The following is a 21,802-nucleotide window of genomic DNA, read 5'->3' on the forward strand; positions in this document are numbered from 1 at the left end:
TTATAGGATTGATGACAGAAGCCACATGAAACTAAATGATGCTTGTAGAGATATTTCAGTTAGAGGGAGTAAGTGTAAACAACCCCTACATAAGGTATGAAGTGTAGGAATGGGTGTTGTTTCTTATTATTTACCTTGTAAAAAAACTGCATCTCCCTTTTTTATTTGCCAAGTCTGAGGATAATCTCTTTATCCTCAGAGAAATTGTTGAAAATGTTTAGACGAAATAACTCGAAGGAGCAGACCCCTCTGAAGTGCTACAGAGGGGGTCTTAATATCCTTTCCATAAATCATCAAATTCAACCCTCAAGGCTGAAGGGTTCCAGATCATAATGTTTCATTCAGGAAACAGATGGATGCTGAAAATGACAGGTTCTTCAAGACTGAAATGAAAGAGACAAGGATGAAGCAAACTCATCGTTGTTTCATTTCAGGCGTCAGTTGTTGGGTGTGGCAAACAAGTTCAGCAGCACCCACTTGAATTGCTGAGAGGCACTCACAAATTGCATTTTTTGTGTAGACGGACCAGAGTCCGTTGGGTTGAGTGACTTTGGAAACACTTCATGGAGCAGCTCTTTTGTCTTTTGTGCCGTTTTAGGTCCAGATGTCGATCTTTGCTTAAATCCAACTATTGGAGTTACTTTTATGAAATCCTTTTACGACAAATTAGTCTATCATCAAGGCACTGCTGATTGTGAACTGTCAAAAGACAATGCCTCTGTCATACAGTGTAGGAGTGGTGGCGGGGTAAATTCCTGTGACTTGCCACAGAACAGGATGTTCCCCGAGATCGCACTTCCTCCAAACAGGCAAATGAGTGTGAGGTCCTTTCCGTACGAGGTTCAATTTCATGTTAAATCTAGGTGTGTCTAGTAGTTCTAAATGTTACATTTTTATACCTGATGTTCATGTTAGTGAGCAAAAAGGGACAAGAAGCTGAAAGTTGTGGTAAAATAAGTTTTACTTAAATAAAAGGATGAAAAATCACAGCATGAAACCAAATGTTTATTGATAAAATACAGATACAAAATGACTAAAATAGGTTTGAACTGCAGTAAGTTGTTTTCATCTTTTCAAACTTTACATTCATTCAAAGATTATTCACATTCATCACAAATCACTTCCCCTGATTAGTACACATGTAAAAAAATTCTACATCTCTCTTTGAAAAAAAATCTAAATATATATATATATATATAAATCAAATCTTTTTGGAAAAGTAGTTTGTGTTAATATTTTTCCTACTCATTGATTTGTAATGTATTCACAGTTGGACGATGGTGACAGCAGACTCATACCAAACCCAGAACCCTGGATAAACAGGTTCGCTGAAGGAGGCCTTAAAAGTGTGGAGGAGAGACATGGTGTCCCCCACAGCGTAAAAGGAGAGGGTTCCTCCAACATGGTCCAGGAAAATCCCGATGCGGGGGCAGTACGGAGCGTTGATCTCAACTTGGTCCTTGCTATGGCGGGCCGAGTAACTGGAGTCAGAGCAGAAGAAGCTCCAGGATTTACGGTTGTGACCGATGCGGGCGTGGTCACCGTAGCCTGTCCTCTTGATGCCTTTGTAGGCAATTCCTATGGCTGCCCCCTCCCCACTCCAGTCTACCTCCCAGTAAAAAGCATTTCCAGCAAGGGGCTCTTTGCACAGAACCTGAGGCAGGGAGTCGAACCTGTTGGGGTGATCGCTGTAGGACTGCGTGTCTCTCTTGAGGGTGGCCTTCCTGTTTCCACGAGACAGGTAGAGCTGTCTGTAGGCCGTATTTGGATCCAGAGTGAGCTGGCAGGCATCTGCAGAGGGACAGAAGACAGAGTGAACATTCATCCAGCAGGAGGGAGAATTTATTGTTAGAGTTAAACATAAACGAGGAAATTCTAGGAGGCGGATAAAGCACCCATCACCATCCTACAGGAAACAACAGGGTCCTAAGGTTAGCAGGACGTCATGAAGTTTTCTAGCTCTGTTAGAAGTTTAACCAACGTTTGTAATGTCATGCTTCACAGAAAGGGTGTGAGACCCTATGGCTGGACACACAGAAAGCAAAACGATCAGCGGGTCACCTGCCTGCTGTGCACCTTTGCCTCTGCAGGTCACAGTTGATGGGACACTCGATAGCCTCGGCTATTTCTGGCTGGCCTATGATCTGGAATGCCAGAAGCATCAACAGTGTTTGTGAATTTGACCACAAACTTGTTCCCCAAACATTTTCAAGTCTAAGGTGAGAGCCATCCTCAAACAGTCTGTTTTCAGTTGAAATTCTATGCTCCTGGAGCAGGACTAACGAATGGAAATGGCTTTTTAGAGCTACTAAAACAAGTGAAAAAAGGTGTTTCAACTGTAAGGGAAACACAAACCCTGAACAAGTGCCTGCGACTTTTAATACTTGTGATGCATCTGTCCCTGTCTCTGTCAACACTCTAGGATGGGAAATGTTTCGAAAGCGTTGGGGTTTAGTGGTCAGCCACAGGGTCTGACAGAGAATCTCAGCAGCGTCTAGATTTCCTGAACTGAGCGACGAGAGCAACGTCACTGCAGAAAATAGACTCACATCTCAGGAAGTCATCCCGGTACTGGGGCTCTCTGACCGGCATGGACTTGTACATGGGAGCTTCCTCAGCTGTGGGGGCAAATGCAAAACACAGATTTTCAAATTAAAATTGTGTAGACGGAAAAAAAATGAAAACAATTGCTCAATGTGCACCAATGACAGTCATCACAACTGTCTCAGAAAAGATAACCGGTAGCTAGAAAGGACTGTATTTCTTCTTACAGCACTCTTAATATGAGTTCAGAAAAGGATCTGACTTCATTCACTAAAACTTGTCCACACTTATTTAGATCCCACATGCTTCTTTGTCATCGTCATCAACGAGATGCTAGATTATTGTCTTGACTTACCTTTGATTGATCGTTTCTTTTTGGCATCATCCAGTTCACAGAAGCTCATTTTGTTCACTGTAAAATTAAATAAAAAACACACAGGAGTTAGCATGGCTAAGGCTGTGGAGATAACTGCTTTTGAGAAGTAATAAAGTCAGTGTTCTGGTGGTGATCCACGCTCACCTGTCTTGGCCACCTTCACAAGCTCATCATTGCTGAATTCGTTCATGTGCTGCTTCATCTCAGACACGGCCTTGGTCACAGGGCCAAAGGAGAAGTAGGGGTTGACAGTAACTGAAGGCAGTTCCTCAGCCTCAGTCTGGGCTATCAGCATGTGGTAAGTCTGACAATAAAAAATATCATGACTTTTACAGATGATGCACTTATTGGAGTTAGTTTGAGCATGCCTCTTGTTTCAGGTGCCATGCTAACCTGGATGAAGTGGATGTGGTCTTCAGTGCGGGACAGCTGGGTGATCTCACTGTCTCTTCTTTTCAGGTCAGCGATCTCATGGTTCAGGCGCTCCATGTGGCCCTCGGCATTGCTCAGTGCCGCTCTCTTGTTGGTGGATATCAGCTTGGCCATCTCCTGCTGCATCCTCTCGATGGAGCGCATCATGTCCCCAAACATCTTCTCACATTCCTGCAGCGCTCTCTGGGCTGAGTTCTGCACAGAAAAAAAAACGGGTTTTTCTAATATAAAGTGCGAGGCACGCAGATTCAGAACACTTAGAGGAGCTGCCATCTACAAGAAGGACTGTTTCCTGGTTTGCAGTGGCTCTTATCTGTTGGATGAATGATCGGGTCACAGACCTTGAGTGAGTCCACAGCTTGTTTGAGCTCCTCCATCTGCTTCAGACGGTCATGAATCTTCTCCTGGATCTCTGCCTGGGTGGCACCAAGCCTTTGCTAAAATAAAATAAAAATAGATATATCGACTCGTTCGACCAAATAATGTATCGTCTGTTTAAATTTGAGCTCATTAAACTCAGGAAAGACAAAGGACAACCAGCTTTGTTTAATGTATTGTTAGCTGCTTTCTCACAGATTTCACACTGCTGCTATCATTCCCAAAAGTCCCATATAAAGTACAAGAAACTATTCTGGAGCTTTGTGTTTTGTTTAAAACATTTCCTAAAATGTCACCCACCTGCTCCTCGGCTCTCTCCTGCTCAGCTGACACCATGTCGTGACCCTTGTGCTCCTTCACCGTGCACAGCACACAAATGCACATCTGGTCAGTGCGACAGAACAGCTCCAGACCCTTCTGATGCTGCGGACAGATCTGCCGGTCCAAGTGGCCGATTTCATCCACCAGCTTGTGCCTCTTGAAGGTAGCTGACTCAAAGTGAGGCTTCAGATGCTTTTCACAGTAGGAAGCCAGGCACATCAGGCACGTCTTGATGGCTTTGTGCTTTTTGCCGATGCAGATGTCACAGCCTACATCCTGGGGTCCAGCGTAGTTGTAGTCAGGAGAAGGAGGCGGTGGCGGAAAGGGCTCGGAGTTGCGGTTGAGGGTTCCATAGCGGGAGCCTCCTATGCGTCTTGGCGTAGGCCTTTTGTTGTAATTGACCTTGCATTGCGGACAGAGGTATGAGCCTGTGTGGTCAGCATGGTCCCAGTAGGTCTTCAGGCAGATGGAGCAGAAGATATGTCCACATGGGATGGACACAGGGTCCCTGAGGTCCTCCTTACAGAGGAAGCATGCGTCTTGCTCAAAAGACATGGAGAAAACGTAGGTGTTCCCTCTAACTCAGTGAAGATGCAGTGAGGAGGGACCTGGACTTGTGTCAGCACTGTGGCAAAGTGATCCTACTGGTAGTACAGGTGCAAGTTATATAGAGTAAACAGAAGGAGGTCAAACAGGTTGAGCCGAAACCAGTAAAAAGAGGGCGGGGCAAGGAAGGACACAACTTCCATCCCTTTCAAAACGCACAGGGAATGAAAGAAATGTACACCTGAAGATCTATAGATCTGAAAGTTTGGCTCTGAATATGGAAAACGAAAGCTTTGATGAACACTTTCTGAATCTTTTTGTATCTAAATCTGCAAAACTGACAACTATTTTCTTTTTTGGAGTAAAATAAACAACAAACCCAGGCAAAGGCAGAAATGCAAATACAGCAGTTAGAAAACAGTGACGCAATCACAGGTGTGTCCAACTCCCCTTTGTCCGACTGCCCAGCAGATATTCCCACTCAAATTAGCCTCTTGCTTAACAACGTTATACTCGGTCCTTTAAATAATCACAATACAGCTATCATTGCAGAGAACAGAGGTATCACTTCATCAGACTCACTGATCAGAAGACTTATCGCTGTAAAGCTAAAACTTCAGCTGCTTTTAGCTGGTCAACTTCCAGAGATTTTGACCTTCATCTCACCCGAGACCAGTTAATTACCAACTTTTTTTCACTGCCGTTATCCTGCTGAAAGTCGACCCTGCTTGCAGGTTAACACTGATTAAACAGCAAAACAGTTTACATTGAAAAACAAATTCATTTTTACACACAAATAAATTCCAATAAGTTGAATCTTTTGAGCTGGAAGTCTAATTCTTTGAACGGTGACCACACCTCCCAGTCTGAGTGGAGTTTCAGTCCTGTTGGGGTGGAAAGAGGAATGCAACTACACTTGATAGCCCAGATAACAGGAGGGCCAGGGAAGCTTGCTTAAAAGATTCCATTGTGTCGGAGCCAGCAGAGCTGGACCAGAGCACCAGGCCTTACATAGGGTCTGTTTTGTGTCAAAAGCAGCAAGCTGACCTGGAAGACTAAATGTAGCATCTCGCCGGACACATTAAACGAGTTCTTTTTCAAATCAGCAATCTACAAATAATTCAGAAAGTGATGAAAAAGTGAAGTCACAGCTTGTTTTTTTTATCATATCAGAGTTATTATTAGGAAAAGTTGCACATTCTCTCTGAAAGGACTCACTGTCATTGATTTTGTTGGTTCAAAGTTTGGGATTTCAATGATTTTCTTTGCTGAATGGTTTGACCATAAGGGAAGAATGTAAACCCTGGAGAACCCAAGAACAAATTTCTTCTGGGCTTTTAAAGTCAGATTGACGTTTTTGTTTGTTCATTTTGGGTAGCAGCAATTTAAAAAAAATTCAAAATAAAAGCATATAAATAGAAAATAGGAAGAAAAGAAACAGTGGCCAATTCTGACCTGTGAATTCTCCAGGGTATAAACCAACATGCATCTTTTTGTGGAGTCATTTGATGGTAAAATAACAATGTTGAAGTTGTGTACAAACTAGTTCAGCATCTTAGGATATCTCTCTCCGATCAGCTGCCAGGGAGTGCCACCACTAATATTTAGATTGGTGGGCCCACAGTTTCCCAGAAGAGTCCACGCAGACTTTTAACAAAGTCCACACCATCCATCCTATTGGATAGCAATTTACAAAAGTATATTTCTATTAATTTATTTCCTACTAACTGCACAAAGCTACAGTTCAATAAAATACCAACTCAAACGTTTCCATGCATGACACCTTAATTATTAGGACAAAACAGCAACATTTAGATTGAGAATTAAGAATTTCTATAGGATAAGAGTCCATCCATCGTCATCTTAGAAAAACTAAGTCCAGATTAAGCTTTTAAAAACTTTTTCTGTAAAAAATAATAGATAAAATGGATCTAGATGACTGTTTTTCACCTTCCTCTCCCTGTACACCCCTGCTGGCACATGTGTTTTTTATTACCTCTGTGGTATTATCTTAAAAGGCAGCTTCAGAGCAATTTACTCTATCTTACAAAGAGTAATTGTATCTTTAAGACTTGTGCCAAACAACACAACTTTTCCACTTGCCTAAAACAAAAGAAATCCATCAGATGGATCATCGGGATGTATGAACATCTGATGAAAACCAATGCTTAACATGTTCTTCAGCATTCAAGTTAAAAGTAATACATTTACAAGGAGGAAAAAACATTTGCAAAGAAGCAATTGTTGCTCTGGATCATTTTTCAGACAATTTGGTCGATTGGTAAATCTTCAAAAATATGAAGAAAAAGCTTTAAAGTGTCAATTCCACTCGTAATCGCTCATGACAGAGACAAGACCACAACACAAACAACTGTCAAGGGGGTGAGAGACACAATCTATGAGTTTGTTTTGAGGCCACGTCCCACTGGGACTTTGCAGTCGCTTAGACAGCCACAAACCCACACATACCAAAGGATTCTGATTGCAAATGGCAGGCCATCCTAAAGCTTTAGTGACTTATCTTTTATGCAATAAGTTGAGGACTCCCAAGTCCAACTTTGCAGTGATGTGTTACAAAAAACAAAGAATGAAGGTGTTGCAACAAACCCAACTTAAACCTGACAGGAAGGCTGCGATGAGACATAAGCTGTTCATAAACAAATTAACGACAACCTTACTGAGCAATGTTGCAAAAAGGAGTGACCCGAAATACCTCCACAGGAATGTCAGATTGATGACGTGGTTTTTTCAAGGTTAGCAAGCAAAACGCAGACGGTTTTTGTGCTTTAGAATAGAAATGGGAGAGGCTTTGCCATCTGTCTCTATTTTTATCTACAAGGTGGACTTTGATTTAATAAAATTCTTCATACAAGACAATAACTTCCATTTATCTTCTCTGTCTAGGTTACCGAACAGAACTCTTCATCTCATCTTTATCTCTTAAGCTTCAAAATCTGAGATATTACAAAGAGAACTATGGGAGCAGAATGAATCAAGTGACTACGTGTCAGAAGTTCATTGCTTACATAAGACTCTCTGCTGAGATGGGTGGTTCCCAAAACAGAGACATGTTTCCAATCTATTCTTTCAGGGGCAAAAGCTTGGATCTCAGCTCACTTTGAAGTTTTTACTCTAACCGCCTTGTTGCTTTGTTCTTTGCTTATCACACTTATAGCTCTGTGTTTTATACAAGCTTGATAATATTGAATAAACTGAATGGATATTCAGTCCAAATCATTTTGTGGATCATGTCAGCTCAGCCTCTCACAATATCCTTATAATAAGGGGTTGACATTTTGAGTTGTATGACATTTTTATAAAATGTCACCAACTTTGCCCATGATTACAACTTTACACAAGCATTTTTCATGTTGATTTCACGATAAACCTTTAAATATAAATTATTTTGTTTGTATTCTTTGCACTTACTGTCTGCCAGATCACCTGTGAGAATCAGTGAAAGCTGATTTGCTGGGGTGACCCTTGACAGGATGTGCCGAAAGGGTAACAACAATATGTTAATGTGATGATAAACCTTTAAACACGAAGCATCTTCTGTGTTTTTAAATAATTCAATTCAATTCAATTTAATATAATGCGAGAAATGAGCCAGAAGCAGGATCCACCCAAGTGTGGGAGCAGTAGAAGAGGCAAGCAAAAGACGAGGTACTTGGTCAGGTACAGGAGCATGGATGAGCCAACTGGAATCTGGAAGCACTCCCCCTCGGGGGGAGTGGGAAAAGAGGGACAGTACGTGAATCGCACTGCATCAAACAGAGGCATGGAGAACTAAATGATAAATATTGATAAAATGTGAAGCAACTTCTGTGTATGTTTTTCTTTTTTATGTTGATGACAGACCTTTTATTATGAAGTATCTTCTGTGTTTTTTCTGCTTTTTTATGTTGATGATAAATCTTTAAACAGGAAGCATCATCTGTGTTTTTTCTGCTTTTTTATGTTGATGATAAACCTTTAAACAGGAAGCATCATCTGTGTTTTTTCTGCTTTTTTATGTTGATGATAAACCTTTAAACACAAAGCATCTTCTGTGTTTTTTCTGCTTTTCTATGTTAATGATTAACCTTTAAACATGAAGTGTCTTTTGGTTAATTTTTGCTTTTTAATGTTGATGATAAACCTTTAAATTTGAAGTATCACATATGTATTTTTCATTGACAGCTACTTGCGCTCCTCCTCCACTCACACCTCATAAAATGACGACTGAGCACTTGAGCTCAAATGCGCTAACGATGACTTTAGGGATTTTATATTCCTTATCAACGCAAAGCAAGATTTTTACAACTTTTACAATGATGCTTCCAAATCATCCTAATTCCAGTAATTTGACCTCTCTTCTTTTATTAGGCTTGGTTTCTTCATAGAAACTGCCCTGCCCCTTATAATGCATGCTCCAGTTTTCTATTCTAAATCAACAGAGTTGCTTGGTTAATCTGTAAGCAGAGTGCAGCCTTTACTCCAGAGGAAGGAAGCGGGAACTGGCTTATCAGAAACCTGACCAAATATAGTGAGGTGAAACTACCAGATGCATGAAGTAATGCTAGATATGAATTTAGGGTGGAGCCAGTGTACTCCTTAAACTGCTTTATCATTCTGCTTCAGTCAGCAAAGTTTTTTTTCCTTTTATTATCTGAACCAAAAAGCTTTTTAAATGACTCACACAATGAAAAACTTAGATTAAGTTATTCCCGTCAAACAGACTTTATGTTTAATGTCAGCTCATCATAAAGTGTGAGTTTTTATAATGTGAAGGAAACACTTAATAATGTCAAGAATGCAACGTAACTTGACTGAAGCGTGCAGGCTGTTGTGAAAGCAATGAATTGCAACACCTCAGGAATGTTGCAGTTGCACCTGCATTCGTGATTTGACTGTCTCCGCCATGACTGTTTTCTTTCCTGCTCCCTGAATAATACTACACATATTTGACAGTTGTATGTTGACTTCCTTTAGTCGCCTGACTGGTCAGGCTGCTCTGTGAGTTACAACTCCGATCATCTTTTGTTCTGCCGTAAAAGCGTTCCCACTAGTCTTTTAATTCTGATTATGTCATTTTTTGCAAAAATAAAAAAACCTGTGACATTTCTAGGACATAGTTTCTGCAGCGCGGCAGTAGTTCATTAGAAATTCACCTCTCAGTTGTGGGTGGGACCGTTGCCGTGGAGCAACTCCCCCTTTCCTTCCAGTTCTCTGTTTAGACACTCTCCTGCTAGCTTTCAGCCCCTCAAAACCCCAAACTAACATTGTCGTGCAGCAAAAATGGGGAGCAAAATTGGATCTATCCATCCATACAATTTTGATCCAGATTCCAGCTCAGACGAGGAAAACAAAGATCAACATGTCTGTAAGTGGATGCATCAGAATGGAGCGGAGTAAGGAGCTTGTGGCCCACCCAGCATATTCCCTAAATAAGAAATTAGCTCTTGTTCAAACTTCATTTTGTGTCTGATCCCAATTCACATCAATATGTCGTCCATGATCAGAAAAATGCCACAGGAACATGTTAAAAACAACAAAAACACTTTTTTTTTTAAATCAGGGTGGGTCTTTAAAGTTGTTTTTTTTTTGAGAGCTAACATGTTAGTAGGAGTGTTTGATATCATTCAGAGACTCAGCTTGAGCTCTGTGTTTGTTTATTTATTGGGTGGTGGTCCCTTAAATTCTTTCGGCCGGCCAGTTTAATGTTTGTCCCGGTGTAGACAATGGCGATTCTGTCTGAAAACAATAGGTGGAAATGCAGCTGCCAAAAAGTTGTGTCCACAGTTCACCCACAGATGAGCCCCGTGAGAAATGCAAGAGGGAAGCGAGCTGTGCAGGAAAAGGAAACGTTTTTCACGCACATTCTGTGCTTTTACATTTTTACTTTTCATTCATTCTCGTTCCTTCACTCTTTCCTCCCCTGCTCTGCCCGCTGTCTCTCCTTCCCTCTTTTTCTCCCTCCCTCGGGATTCTTGCTCAACCAGCTTATCTGAACTGGGCAGGGCTTGAGGCACTCACGGCGCAGGGGGGAGGGACTTGTCTGCTTTCAATCAATAACTTCAGGAATTCAGAAATACAAGTAGTTCCTGTCCTCGGCAGGCAGTACCACACTCCTGAGGGCGGGCTCCTACACACGATTCAACGGATTCTCTGTCTACGTCTGTTCTTCTGTTTCTGCTTCCACAGGTCTGACTGGGCTGGGAGTCCATCGCAATGGCAGATCAGACATCTTCAGACTACTTCAGCTGTTCGCTGTGCATGAACCTCCTGAAGGACCCTGTGGCGATCCCCTGTGGCCACAGTTACTGCATGGACTGCATCAGTGGCTACTGGAATGAGGCTGACTATACAGGGATTTACATTTGTCCCCAGTGTAAGATCACGTTCACTCAGCGGCCTGTGCTGCGACCCAACGCCACTCTCAGCATGGTGGCTGAGAAAATCAAGAAGAGCGGTCTGAACCTCAACCTCACGGCGACGCAGGGAAACGCCTACGCTGGACCAAGTGATGTTCCCTGTGACTTCTGCTCTGGGAAGAAGTTCAAAGCTGTCAAGTCCTGCCTGAACTGTCTGGCATCTTATTGTGAGAAGCACTTGAGACCACATTACGAGTCGGCCACGTTCAAACGGCACAAGCTGGTGGATGAGTTGGGAAACCTGGACAGGAAGATCTGCCCTCAGCACCAGAAGTCCCTGGAGCTCTTCTGTCGGACTGACCAGATGTGTATCTGTGCCATCTGCACGGTCAGCGAACACAAGGGCCATGACATTGTGTCTGCTGAGGCGGAGAGGGGCGAGAAACAGGTGGGAAAGCTTCTCATTTCACTCAAAAACTACCGTTAAGACATCCGTCACGCGTCTGCAGCCGCTCATCTGTCATGTGAAGAGTCATCACAAACTTGACATGGACCTGAGCAAAAGCAAACAGTGTTTTTTTCTCACTGCTGTCTCTGCAGTTGTACTGTTCAGTTGTACTTTGACCTATTTTACCCGCGTTATCAGCTACCTTGGCAGGCTTTCACCACCGCCAAAACAAATCCAGCTCTCTGATTAGCTGAGTGGAACAGTGGGGGGGAGGGGGGGGGTGCCTTGTACTTCTCACCCCTCAAAGCTGCTTTCCAGAGAATGTGGTGATCCAGCTGTGAATAAACACACAGAAACTCCACACTTTCCTGGTCTGAGCTGGTTCCCACCTGTGGGAGTGGATGTGGCCTGGTGCTGGAATGTCGGGGAGTGACAGCTTAGTGTTTCAGACTTGTACTCCAGCTTCCAAGTGACTCACAAATTGCACAAACTGTAAAACGGAGCGTAGTGGATCAGACTGTCAGAAGACCCTGCAGGGTGAACGTGGGAGTTGCTGTAGCTGTCCCAGACCGGGATGGAAGGCTTCAAGTTGACAGCCCATGATGAAGTAATGCATTTGCGTTACGGAGAGTCTGGTTTGTGTCATGCGAAGATCTACAACCAGAAACTCTCCCTCCATCTCCCGCGCTCTGTACCCTCCCCCTCTTGTGTAGCCCCCCCACCCCCATCGGATTCCCAACATTCCTCAAGCTTATCTTGAAGAATGGGCCGGTGGGTTTGAGTAAAAGCAGAATTAGAAGCCCTCTATTCAGGCCTGTTTGCACCTTGAAACATCTCTTTAAAAAGTTGGGCAGCGGTAGATTCACATTCCTGACACGGCCAGAATTCCCTTACAGAACCCCCCCCCCCCGTCTCCCTCTGAGATAAAAGCGTGCAGAATTAAGTAGTTTCTTTCATAGGGGTGTATTAGACATGCCAAAGCCCCCCCCAGATATTCTGATGAGAAAGAATGTGCGTCCACAGCCGCCAAGCATGAGGCTAATTCCCCCTAAAAACCTTCTATTATATGAATTCACCAAAATGCCATTTCTGTTGCCAACTACGACAAAAAAAACAAAAAAACAAAAATGAAGGAGGCCTATGAAGTTATCAGCATAGGAGTGCCTGCTGACAGAAAAAAACAATAAAGATGGCTCTGTAATTCTTCTTTGTTCTGCAGAAACTTCTGGGAGTCTCCCAAAGCGAGATTAAACAAAAATGCCAGGAGAGAGTGAAGGAGCTGGAAGAGCTCAAGACAGCAGTGGATTCACTCAAGGTGAGGGTTAAGTGTCTGTAAACTAACCCATCCCCACACAAATACGACGCCGCAGGTCCCGTTTTTCACAAACATCCGTGTTTTGGGCAGAACTCGGCCCAAAGAGCCATGGTGGACAGCCAGAAAATGTTCGAGGACATGATTCGCTCCATCGAGAGGATGAGGTCAGAGGTGACAAAGCTGATCGGCATCAACGAGAAGGCCGCTTTCAACCAGTCCGAGGCTTTGATCGAGCGCCTGGAGCAAGAGATTGATGAACTGAAGAAGAAGGAGTCGGGGCTCAAGCAGCTCTACAGCACTGAAGACCACATTCACTTCCTGCAGGTGAGACCTTTTCACAGATCCTCCACACAGCTAGTGAGCTGCTGTGTATGGTAAAAGGTAAATGGCGTGAACTTGTATAGCGCTTTAACCACTTCCTTGAAGCCCCAAAGCGCTTTACAGTCACAGTCCCATTCACTGTCAAACACTGGCATCAGCCTACAAGAAGAATGTGTCTTGCCCAAGGCAAGGCATGAACCGAATCTGTGTTCTTCTACTTCTTCATCACAGCTGTGATGAAGAGTGTCACATCAAACAATCTTCATGTTGTTATACACAAAGAATATAAAAAAAGAATAAATTCTTGGTAATTATTGCACTTTAATAACTCTGTTCAGACAAAAATCTGTTCTCCTTTATTGTTAATCAGTTGCGGGTATTTCTTCATGAGAAGAAAGGTTTGGCACAGAGAAAATTAGAACATCCACGTCTGCAGGGACTGTCCCGTCTGGTGGAGACATTGATTTGGATCTAATCAAATCTTTTAAAAATAAGCAACATAGTTGGAAGCAGCACTCCTTAAATGCTTAGAGTGAGAGCATTTTTGAGAATGATATCAGCAAAACCTCCTGTTTTCTATGAAATATTTGTATCACAACATCAAATAGCCGAATCTTAAGAAAGTGGTGTGACTAGTATTTTTGTCTTGAAATAAGAATTCTTAGTAAGAAGGTTTTTCTTACTCCATTGGCAGATTTTTGTTTGTTTGTTTATTTAAAGAAACTCTGCCACTGGGGTAAGAATTTTGACTTATTTCTACAAATTTTGCAGTGTACAGCTTTAACATTGCCTTCTGGTTCCTGTGGTTTTGCTAACCTTTGTGGGCTCCACCCTTCAGAACTTCAACTACCTCTGCACCCCCACCGATGACGGCTTCATCCCCAGAGTGACGGTGAACCCAGACTTCTCCTTCGGGGCCGTCAGGAAAGCTGTGGCAGAGATCAAGGAGCGGCTTGAGGAGTTCGGCAGGGAGGAGATGCTCAAAATCTCCAAATCAGGTGTGACCTGGGTTACAAGAGAAACACACGAGTCAACACTTTAGCATGGCGAGCTGATAACGCTGAATGTGATTCTGCTTCACAGTTAATGAGGTCCCGGTCTACCAGACAGAGAGCCGAACATTGGACAGGAGGAGCAGAGGTGACTGTCTGCATGTTATTTTTGCACTGTCTGCAGAGTAAATTGTGTGAAACAAACTGCTCATCGATTGCATTTTTAAGATTTTGGTTAAAATGCAGCAAAAAACAAAAAAAGGAAATCACTGGTGATAAAAGAAATAAAAGGCATTTATGTAAGAAGCTCAACTTAGACTCATAAAGTGCTTCTTCTCTTTATTCTTCAGGAAAAGAAATCACAGTGGACAACTCTCATCCTCCAGAGCCAAAGACCAGAGCAGATTTTGTCAAATGTGAGCAGCTAAAGCACACGTTGACATCAATGCATTCTTCATTTGCACCGATTCTTTTTCTTCCTCTGCAATTCTATCTAAATGTGTGCCATTTTTTTCTCCAGACTTCTGCCAGCTGAAACTGGACCCCAGCACAGCCTACAAGGAGCTGAAAATCTCAGACAACAGCAGAAAAGTCATCCGCACCAGAGACCTGCAGCCCTACACAGAAACCCCAGAGAGGTTTGACAGTTTTGCACAGGTGCTGTGTCGAGAGGCCTTATCCGGAGGCCGCTTCTACTGGGAAATCGAGTGGAGCGGCGAATTCTCCATCGGGGTGGCCTACAAAAGCCTCAGCAGAAAGGGCAAAGGCTCACTCTGTCTTCTGGGTTACAACGACAAATCCTGGAGTCTTCTCTGCTCCGACTCAGGTTACTCTGCCTGGCACAACCGAGTGGACAAAGCAGTCCACGGCCCCCACTCCCCCAGGATAGGCGTGTACCTGGACCACATGGCAGGTGTATTGGCCTTTTACAGCATAGGCAGCACCATGACCCTCCTGCACAGGTTTCAGACCACCTTCCAAGAGCCCCTCTATCCAGGTTTTGGGGTCGGAACATCTGTAAAAATCTGTAACGTCAAGTAATGTCAACACTTTTCTGATCATATTTTTATATTACTCATCAGTGCTTTTTTGAAAGAATGTATTTTGCAGCTATTATAACATCATACCAAACAGTCATGAGGTTATGTTTGACGGCAAATGTTCAGTGTGCTTCCACTTTTTTACTCTGTACTTACAGTTCTATTCACATCACCTTTTTAGTGGTAGCTTTGTCAATGAAGATAATCCGTACACAATTGCTGAAGCTAAGCAAAGAGCACAACTCTGCTTGAAGTTTTAAAGTATTAATGTTGTGAATATCAAAAGGCTGAATCGCAAAATGTTTTGTTTTTACAGCAAATTCTAAAACATGATGAACCGATGTTGGTCAATTTTACAGCTGAATTAAACACAGCATTTCATCAGTCATGCCATTTACAGTCATGCTTAGCATTAGTTTTAAATGATTCAGTGAAATCTTTTTATTATTATTATTATATCAGTTTGTTCTTCTCGTGATCAGTTTTTTTTTCTTGACCAAGCTCTTATTTCATTTCAGGTATGTCCACCAAAATGTAGGACAGCCAGAGTTTAACTACTATGCAGTAAAGGGCTTGTTTTTGATTTGTAAATTTGTACTTTAAATAAAGAACAAAATATGTGAAGGTTGGGTTGCTTGACCCGCAAATAAAGTGTGTAGAATTTGTTTTGTTTTATAAAAATGTCAAAACTAAAGTAACTTGCGGTTGTATTTGTACTCAGAGATTAAACCTTTTATGTGTAAAAATGGTAGATTTTTCGAAACAATTAACCACAAAGCGCGCTTAAGGTCTAGGGGCGCCCTCTCCAGGCTAAATGTGGTACTGCCAATTAGCAGAATGACAATTGTATAGAAACTTCAAAGAAAGATATTCATAAAATTAACGATTTCTAAATGACTATCCGACATATTTTGGTATGCTTCCTTTAATTAAGAGGTATAAATGCATTTATTTAAACAAGTATGGCTATTCTTTGGATTCTCCTGTTTGGCAAAGTCACAAGGTGATGCAATAAAAAAAAAAAAAGAAGTTAGTCCTATTAAAATTCACTCTACAAGACATAAAGAATAAGTAATTTAGTCCCAGAAGGGCTGCAGGAAATGCTTCACCAATTTAGCTTCACTAATTTAAAACATAACATATTTGCCTTAGGCAAGAGATTTTCACAGTTTAACATGCTCTAGTGTGCAAGAAGTATGAGCATAATCCAAAAACCGTAAAGAACAGTGCAGCTAGCGAGCACAAACAGCCATTTCCTTTTACGATTTCTATGAAATTGATCGTTTCAGTTTCAAAGTTTGTACATTTCTCATGTCAGAAACAGACTGTTCAGCAGCTGTCCAGGAGCACCAAAGGTTAAAATGAGTCCGTTTCTATTTGACTTTTCCAATTAGAGGAAGGCTGCTCAGGCCAGGTCCTCAACATCTACCTACCTGTTTTCCAGATCTTCCAGCACGCTTTGCTGCACTGTTACGGCTCTGGGCCGCATGAGTCTGTTCCTGTTGCCTGCCTTATTTGTCCTCCTCCTGCACAGGTGCAGCTGTTTGAGAATCGGAGGGATAAAAAGATCCACCATAGAGACTGTTGGGCTGGTCTGCGTGCCACAACCAGACGCGACTGTTTTACAGCTCTGCCTCTTCTCTGCTGCCCTGCATGCACTCATCTGGTTGGCTTCATTTTTCAAACATGCACGTTAAAGTCATGCAACAGCACATTTTCAGGCTGTCTATAATTTTGGTTGTTTATTATTAAAAGCACTTTCAGTGCTTAAACTGAATTCGCATCCCCCCTTGCTTGTTGAGATCCAGACCCAGTCAGGGCATGCACATTACCTGAATCAGGTGTGTTCAGTCAACATGAAAGACATCTTAGTCAACAAATCAGAAGGGAGAAGTGGAAATCAGACATGGTGGAAGATCTAAAGAACCAGGGTTGAGCAGCTAATCACAAGCTAGCTATTATCTATGCTAACAAAAAATATGTTGCGTGGAAATTGTGCCACTTTTCCCTTTATATCAGATAAAGTGTGCTGCTCATAAATCATATTCATCTCTAAACGTTTATAAAAAAAGATTTAAAAAAAAAACAAGATCAAAAAACAATAAATTTCTGTTTATTGGTTCCCAGGATTCTTACAGGAAGCTGAGCATACAATGGTCAAAGAACAAAACATCAAGTCCAAAATCTAGACATCATAGCCGATTATGCTTCCTTTGCCGATGCACTCTCCGATGTAGAACCACATGAGAACCTCAGTGGCCACCAGTCCATTCCTTAAAGCATCCTGTAACGAAAACATTTAACGTCACTTTTTTTTCCCATATGCATCAAATATTTACATCATTCACATTTAAAAATGTCAGCATTAAATAAAACATCTCTCAATAGTTTTCACTGTTTTGGTTAGACCAAATTGTCAACTTATTGAAACAAATGTTTGTCAATGGCTTCGATGCAAAATATTAAATCAAATCTTTGAGAGAGAGAAAACTATTTTTTAAACATCATTTGCAAAATAAATAAATTCGTGTCAGCAATGAGGCTCTCGAATTCAGTTAACACATTTATTTTAGAATAGACTTATGGAACAACCCCATAGATTGCACATTATTTCTTATATTTGTTCATTAATTCATTAAAAAAAAGGAAAACCGTCAGACAAAAAAAAAACAAAAAACAGTCAAATGTGAAATTATTACCATAAAAAAACAATGTTTGGGGTTTGAAACACAAAATCCTTTTGTTCATATTGGTCTTAATGACTGAACATCTGCTGCTCTTAGAAGATACAGTGGAGGAAATAACTATTTGATCCTGATTTTGTGGGTTTGTCCACCTAAAAAGAAATAGTCTTTCACCCTAATGCCAGACTCATTTGAACACAGAGATAGAAAATCAGAGAGAAAAAAACAGAAATCCACTTTAAAGAATTTGTTTACATTTGTTTGCATTTCATTGAAGGAAATAAGTATTTCCAGAATGGACTACAAAACCATCAGCAAGAAGCTGGAGGTTAAGGTCACAACTGTTGGTGCATCATGACCATCAATCCACCTTTAGGCTCCAAACCAGATCTGACCTGGTGGGGTTTCCATGATCACGAGAACAGAGAGAAATGAAAACAACACAGCAGGAGTTAGTTGTTGATCTGAAAGCAGCTGGAACCACAGTCACTAAAAAAACCATTGGGAATCCTTGACTCTGCAATGGTTTAACATTTTACAGAGATCACAAAGTCCTCCTGCTATATTGACCCAAAATATACAAGCAAGGCAACCAAGGCATGACAGAAGAAGCGGAGCGACGTCATGGAGTGGTCCAGCCAGTCTCTGGACTTCAATCCTATAGAAAACCTATGGAGAGAGCTGACGCTCTGAGTTGCTAAGCAACAGCCACCAAATCAGAATGATTTAGTAAATAAGAGTGGACCACAATTTATCCTCCTATGTGCAGAAACATGTTCACCAACTACAAGAAACCTCTGACCTCTGTGCTGCTAATAAGGGTTTTGCCACATAATACTAAATTGTTGCGGCAAGACGGTTCAAATATTCATTTCCCTCAATGAAATGCGAATAAGTTTAAACAAATTCCTAAAAATTGTAATTTCTTTTTAATCTCTTGCAGTTCAAATGAATCTACCAGTAAGATCATTTTTTTATTAAGTGAGGAAACAAAAACTAAAAAAATCAACAGGAGTTCAAATACTTCCTTCCTCCACTGTAGTTGTAATCATCTTTCATTTATTAAAACAGGACGCTTTATTGTTATCTTTAATTGGGGAAATTTACTGTTGATCAGTTGCAATTAAACGTAGTACTAAGACGAAGTTTCTAAATTATTTTTTGTAACTGAAATAATCTGAAATCATGTCAAAATGTTTATATTTTGTATTTTTAATTCTAAATATTTCAATCTTTTGCACCCGTTTTATTTTGTAAAAAACCTCATCAAAACATCAAGATCAGCCAAAGCACGCGAGAGCTTGACAATATAATAAATATTATTACATTTTTTTTTCACATGCCCAGCTCTTTTCCAGTTTAATGTATGGATGCATAACAACACACATTCAGTGGTCTGTCTGCTGCTCGTGTACCTTCACAGTGGTTTGACCAAGGCGTCCTGTCTGGAAACCCTTGATCAGATTTGAAGCTCCCTCGATGGCTTTGGGAATCTCAGCAGGGCTGGGGGGCACAAGCTCCACACGGGCGTAGTACCAGAAGGTTGCAAGACGAGGTTTGGAATAGGTGACAGCGGCTGTGGAAAGCAAAACACATTTTTCTTGAAAAACTTGGACAACGCAAATTTTATTGACAAATTTTAAGACATAGTTATGAATAGATCTAGGTTAGAGTTTTAACATCTTGGTTTCTTCAAAGAATAAACAGATGGTATACATTCATTTTAGGGGTGTCAAAATATCGAATAAATTGCAATTAATTAATCACAGACATTTTTGTTGCCTCTGTAAAGTAAGGGTTGTGAGGGGCTGTAAGCTAGTGGGAGGGCGTGTAAAAAGGGGGGTGACAAAAATTGGGGGTGGGCTTACTCTGCGTCAACAGTCTCGCCCACAACTTGCATTTGAATTTCTGATGAACTACTGCTGCTCTGCAGAAACTATGTCCTACAAAACAGTTTTTTGTTTGTTTGTTTGAGCTCAAAACAGCATAATCATAAAAAAAGACCACTGGGAACGCTTTGACAATAGTTTAAAAGAAGTAGAGAGTTTGGACCTTTAAACAAAGCGATGGCATTAGAGAGCCATTTAGAAAGCTCTGATACTCTAACAGAAAAAGTAGTTTGGGAGCAGAAATTCTGATCTTTAAAGTACGAAATGATTTCCCTGCTTGTTGTTAAAATATTTTGCAGTTAACAGCATCAAAATATCACATTAATTGCAACTAATAACAGTAAAATTGGCACATAATTTATTTTGGTCGTGTTAATCACCATTCCCTATGGAAGTGAGGGCTTAATGCTTTTTCAACATTGTTACACATTTCCTTTTTGATCATTGATGTGCCAACTTAAAAGACAATAACCTACTTTTATTTTAGATCAAAGTTTTAATGACAGTTTATGGTAACAAATTTTGAGGATTGTTGAAGTTTTCTTGCTGTTTTTCTATGTGTTAAATTTGATCACTAGTTAGGACCTGTTTTTTTTAATCGTTTCAGATGGGGAAAAAAACCCTTGGTGGTGTAAAAGCAAAAGTATTAAGTCTTATAATAAAATTAAAAAAAATTAAACCACTGTTTTGTAGGGGTTTTTTCCCCATCGTTTACGATGTCCCGAATTTAAATGAAAAAAGGCTTCACAGCAATTATTAGGTTGAATTAAAAATTAATTCGATTAATTAACTTAAACTTCAGGTCATAATGTACTGCTAAAAATATATATCACGTTTCAAAAGTCTACAAAAGGCAAAAGTGGTATTCAATCAAATACTTTTTTACAGTTTTTGAATGTTATTTTACCGACACCTAAACTTTGTTAGAAATTAGAGAAATGCTAATCTGCTATACTTGTCATAGATCGCAAAAAGTTAAGAAAAACTGCTTTACGATAATCTTCACGCCTAAATCATGAACATTTTATTTTAGTATTTATTGCGGAGAAACGTATGTATATGGGACTGAAGCTGCAGCACTAGTAGTAGAAAGCATCGGAGCGCTGCTACCTAGCATTAGCCACCTAGCATAACAATAAAATGTTAACATTTTTAATTTTCGTGCAGCTCGAGTCCAAAGCTGAAAGGACATGGGAAATTAAACAATGGCCTGTGCAAAGACCGTCAAATTAAACAGAAATACCCAAAATTCAATCGTAGTTTACAAAACGTGTCAGCGTCAAGGTGAGTGTGTGCCGGCCAGTGGGCAACAGACGCTAAAATGCGTAACTCTGCCTAATGAATCCGTGAGTCGATAACAACAATCTAAAATGTTTTAACGTCTTACCGCCGACGAGACTAGGTACTTTAGCGACCAATTTCTGCACTGCCTGAGCCATGTTGAAGTGTTTGTCGACGCTGACTTAACCCCACTACTGTTAGCCGACTGAAAGTCACCTCAAGGACCGGAACCGCAACTGCCCGAACATTTGCCTGAACAGAAACCTGACAATTTTCTTCTTTGCCTTTAATACCAACAAATTCACTTCCACAGCTTCTCTCTGCTGCCCTCTTGTGGAGTTGGCTTGCAATGACATGATCATTTTCCCCCGAACTTGTCCTGTCCAACAGCTAAGCAAACAGATGAGAGCTGAAAACCTTTTGTGTTGAATATTTTACTTTTACATCAGGGGTTGTGAATCTTATGATACACCAGATGTATATTTAAATAAACCCCTTTTGTAATTTCAGCTAAACTTTATTCATGTTAATTATATTTGTAAAAAAATTTTTGTCGGGCCGGACGGAAAAGAAAATGAGGAAAGAAGAGAGAGGGATGACAGATGGGGGGGTTAGAGGGGTGATTATAGTAGCGATCATGGTAAGATCATGAAGCGTCAGAAAGCAACAAGTTGCTGGAGCTTTATAATCAAGTGATCAATTTTAGCCAGGGCCAAGATTTAGTGATAAAACACCGTCATATTGTTTTTTTAACCCACAGAGCTTGTGGCAGAACTAAGTCATTGTAAGAATTAAATGTTCATTTCATGTCAGTAAAAATGTATTTGAACTATCCAAGACGCCTAACCTAAAGACTTAAGTTTGACTTTTATTAATAAC

At 41.0% G+C, this 21,802-nt stretch overlaps 3 protein-coding genes and 1 long non-coding RNA gene across 7 annotated transcripts; 2 read left to right on the forward strand and 2 right to left on the reverse strand.

Annotated features, from left to right (window-relative positions):
* Positions 1-984: 984 nt before the first annotated feature.
* Positions 985-7,553, reverse strand: ftr83 (finTRIM family, member 83). Of its 3 annotated transcripts, none has more exons than XM_020709062.2 (8): positions 4,031-7,553; positions 3,694-3,789; positions 3,314-3,547; positions 3,065-3,224; positions 2,900-2,956; positions 2,550-2,618; positions 2,066-2,144; positions 985-1,791 (listed from the first exon to the last, which is right to left on the reverse strand). In XM_020709062.2, the coding sequence occupies exons 1-7, from the start codon at positions 4,604-4,606 to the stop codon at positions 2,092-2,094; spliced, it is 1,245 nt and encodes a 414-aa protein (XP_020564721.1). In that variant the 5' UTR covers positions 4,607-7,553; the 3' UTR covers positions 985-1,791; positions 2,066-2,091. The 3 variants fall into 3 exon arrangements, with proteins under 3 accessions (XP_020564721.1, XP_020564722.1, XP_004076674.1); XM_020709063.2 differs by having other exon boundaries at positions 2,062-2,144; XM_004076626.4 differs by lacking the exon at positions 2,066-2,144.
* LOC144983596 (uncharacterized) lies at positions 1,791-3,981 on the forward strand. 2 transcript variants are annotated; one of them, XR_013647325.1, is made up of 4 exons: positions 1,791-1,931; positions 2,005-2,219; positions 3,128-3,218; positions 3,380-3,981. It is a non-coding gene; the product is annotated as an uncharacterized LOC144983596 (long non-coding RNA). The 2 variants fall into 2 exon arrangements; XR_013647324.1 differs by having other exon boundaries at positions 3,301-3,885.
* Positions 7,554-10,665: 3,112 nt separating the features above from the next.
* ftr82 (finTRIM family, member 82) lies at positions 10,666-15,720 on the forward strand. The gene is made up of 7 exons (XM_004076627.5): positions 10,666-11,401; positions 12,621-12,716; positions 12,807-13,040; positions 13,876-14,035; positions 14,121-14,177; positions 14,380-14,445; positions 14,550-15,720. Exons 1-7 carry the CDS (start codon positions 10,811-10,813, stop codon positions 15,068-15,070), a joined length of 1,725 nt encoding a protein of 574 aa, XP_004076675.1. The 5' UTR covers positions 10,666-10,810; the 3' UTR covers positions 15,071-15,720.
* A 1,446-nt stretch (positions 15,721-17,166) lies between these two features.
* atp5l (ATP synthase, H+ transporting, mitochondrial F0 complex, subunit g) lies at positions 17,167-21,201 on the reverse strand. The gene is made up of 3 exons (XM_004076629.4): positions 21,030-21,201; positions 19,169-19,329; positions 17,167-17,353 (listed from the first exon to the last, which is right to left on the reverse strand). The coding sequence occupies exons 1-3, from the start codon at positions 21,079-21,081 to the stop codon at positions 17,255-17,257; spliced, it is 312 nt and encodes a 103-aa protein (XP_004076677.1). The 5' UTR covers positions 21,082-21,201; the 3' UTR covers positions 17,167-17,254.
* Positions 21,202-21,802: the final 601 nt, after the last annotated feature.

The sequence above is a fragment of the Oryzias latipes genome, chromosome 14, assembly GCF_053564925.1.
Source record: "Oryzias latipes strain Hd-rR chromosome 14, Olatipes_Hd-rR_3.1".
NCBI lineage: Eukaryota > Metazoa > Chordata > Actinopteri > Beloniformes > Adrianichthyidae > Oryzias > Oryzias latipes.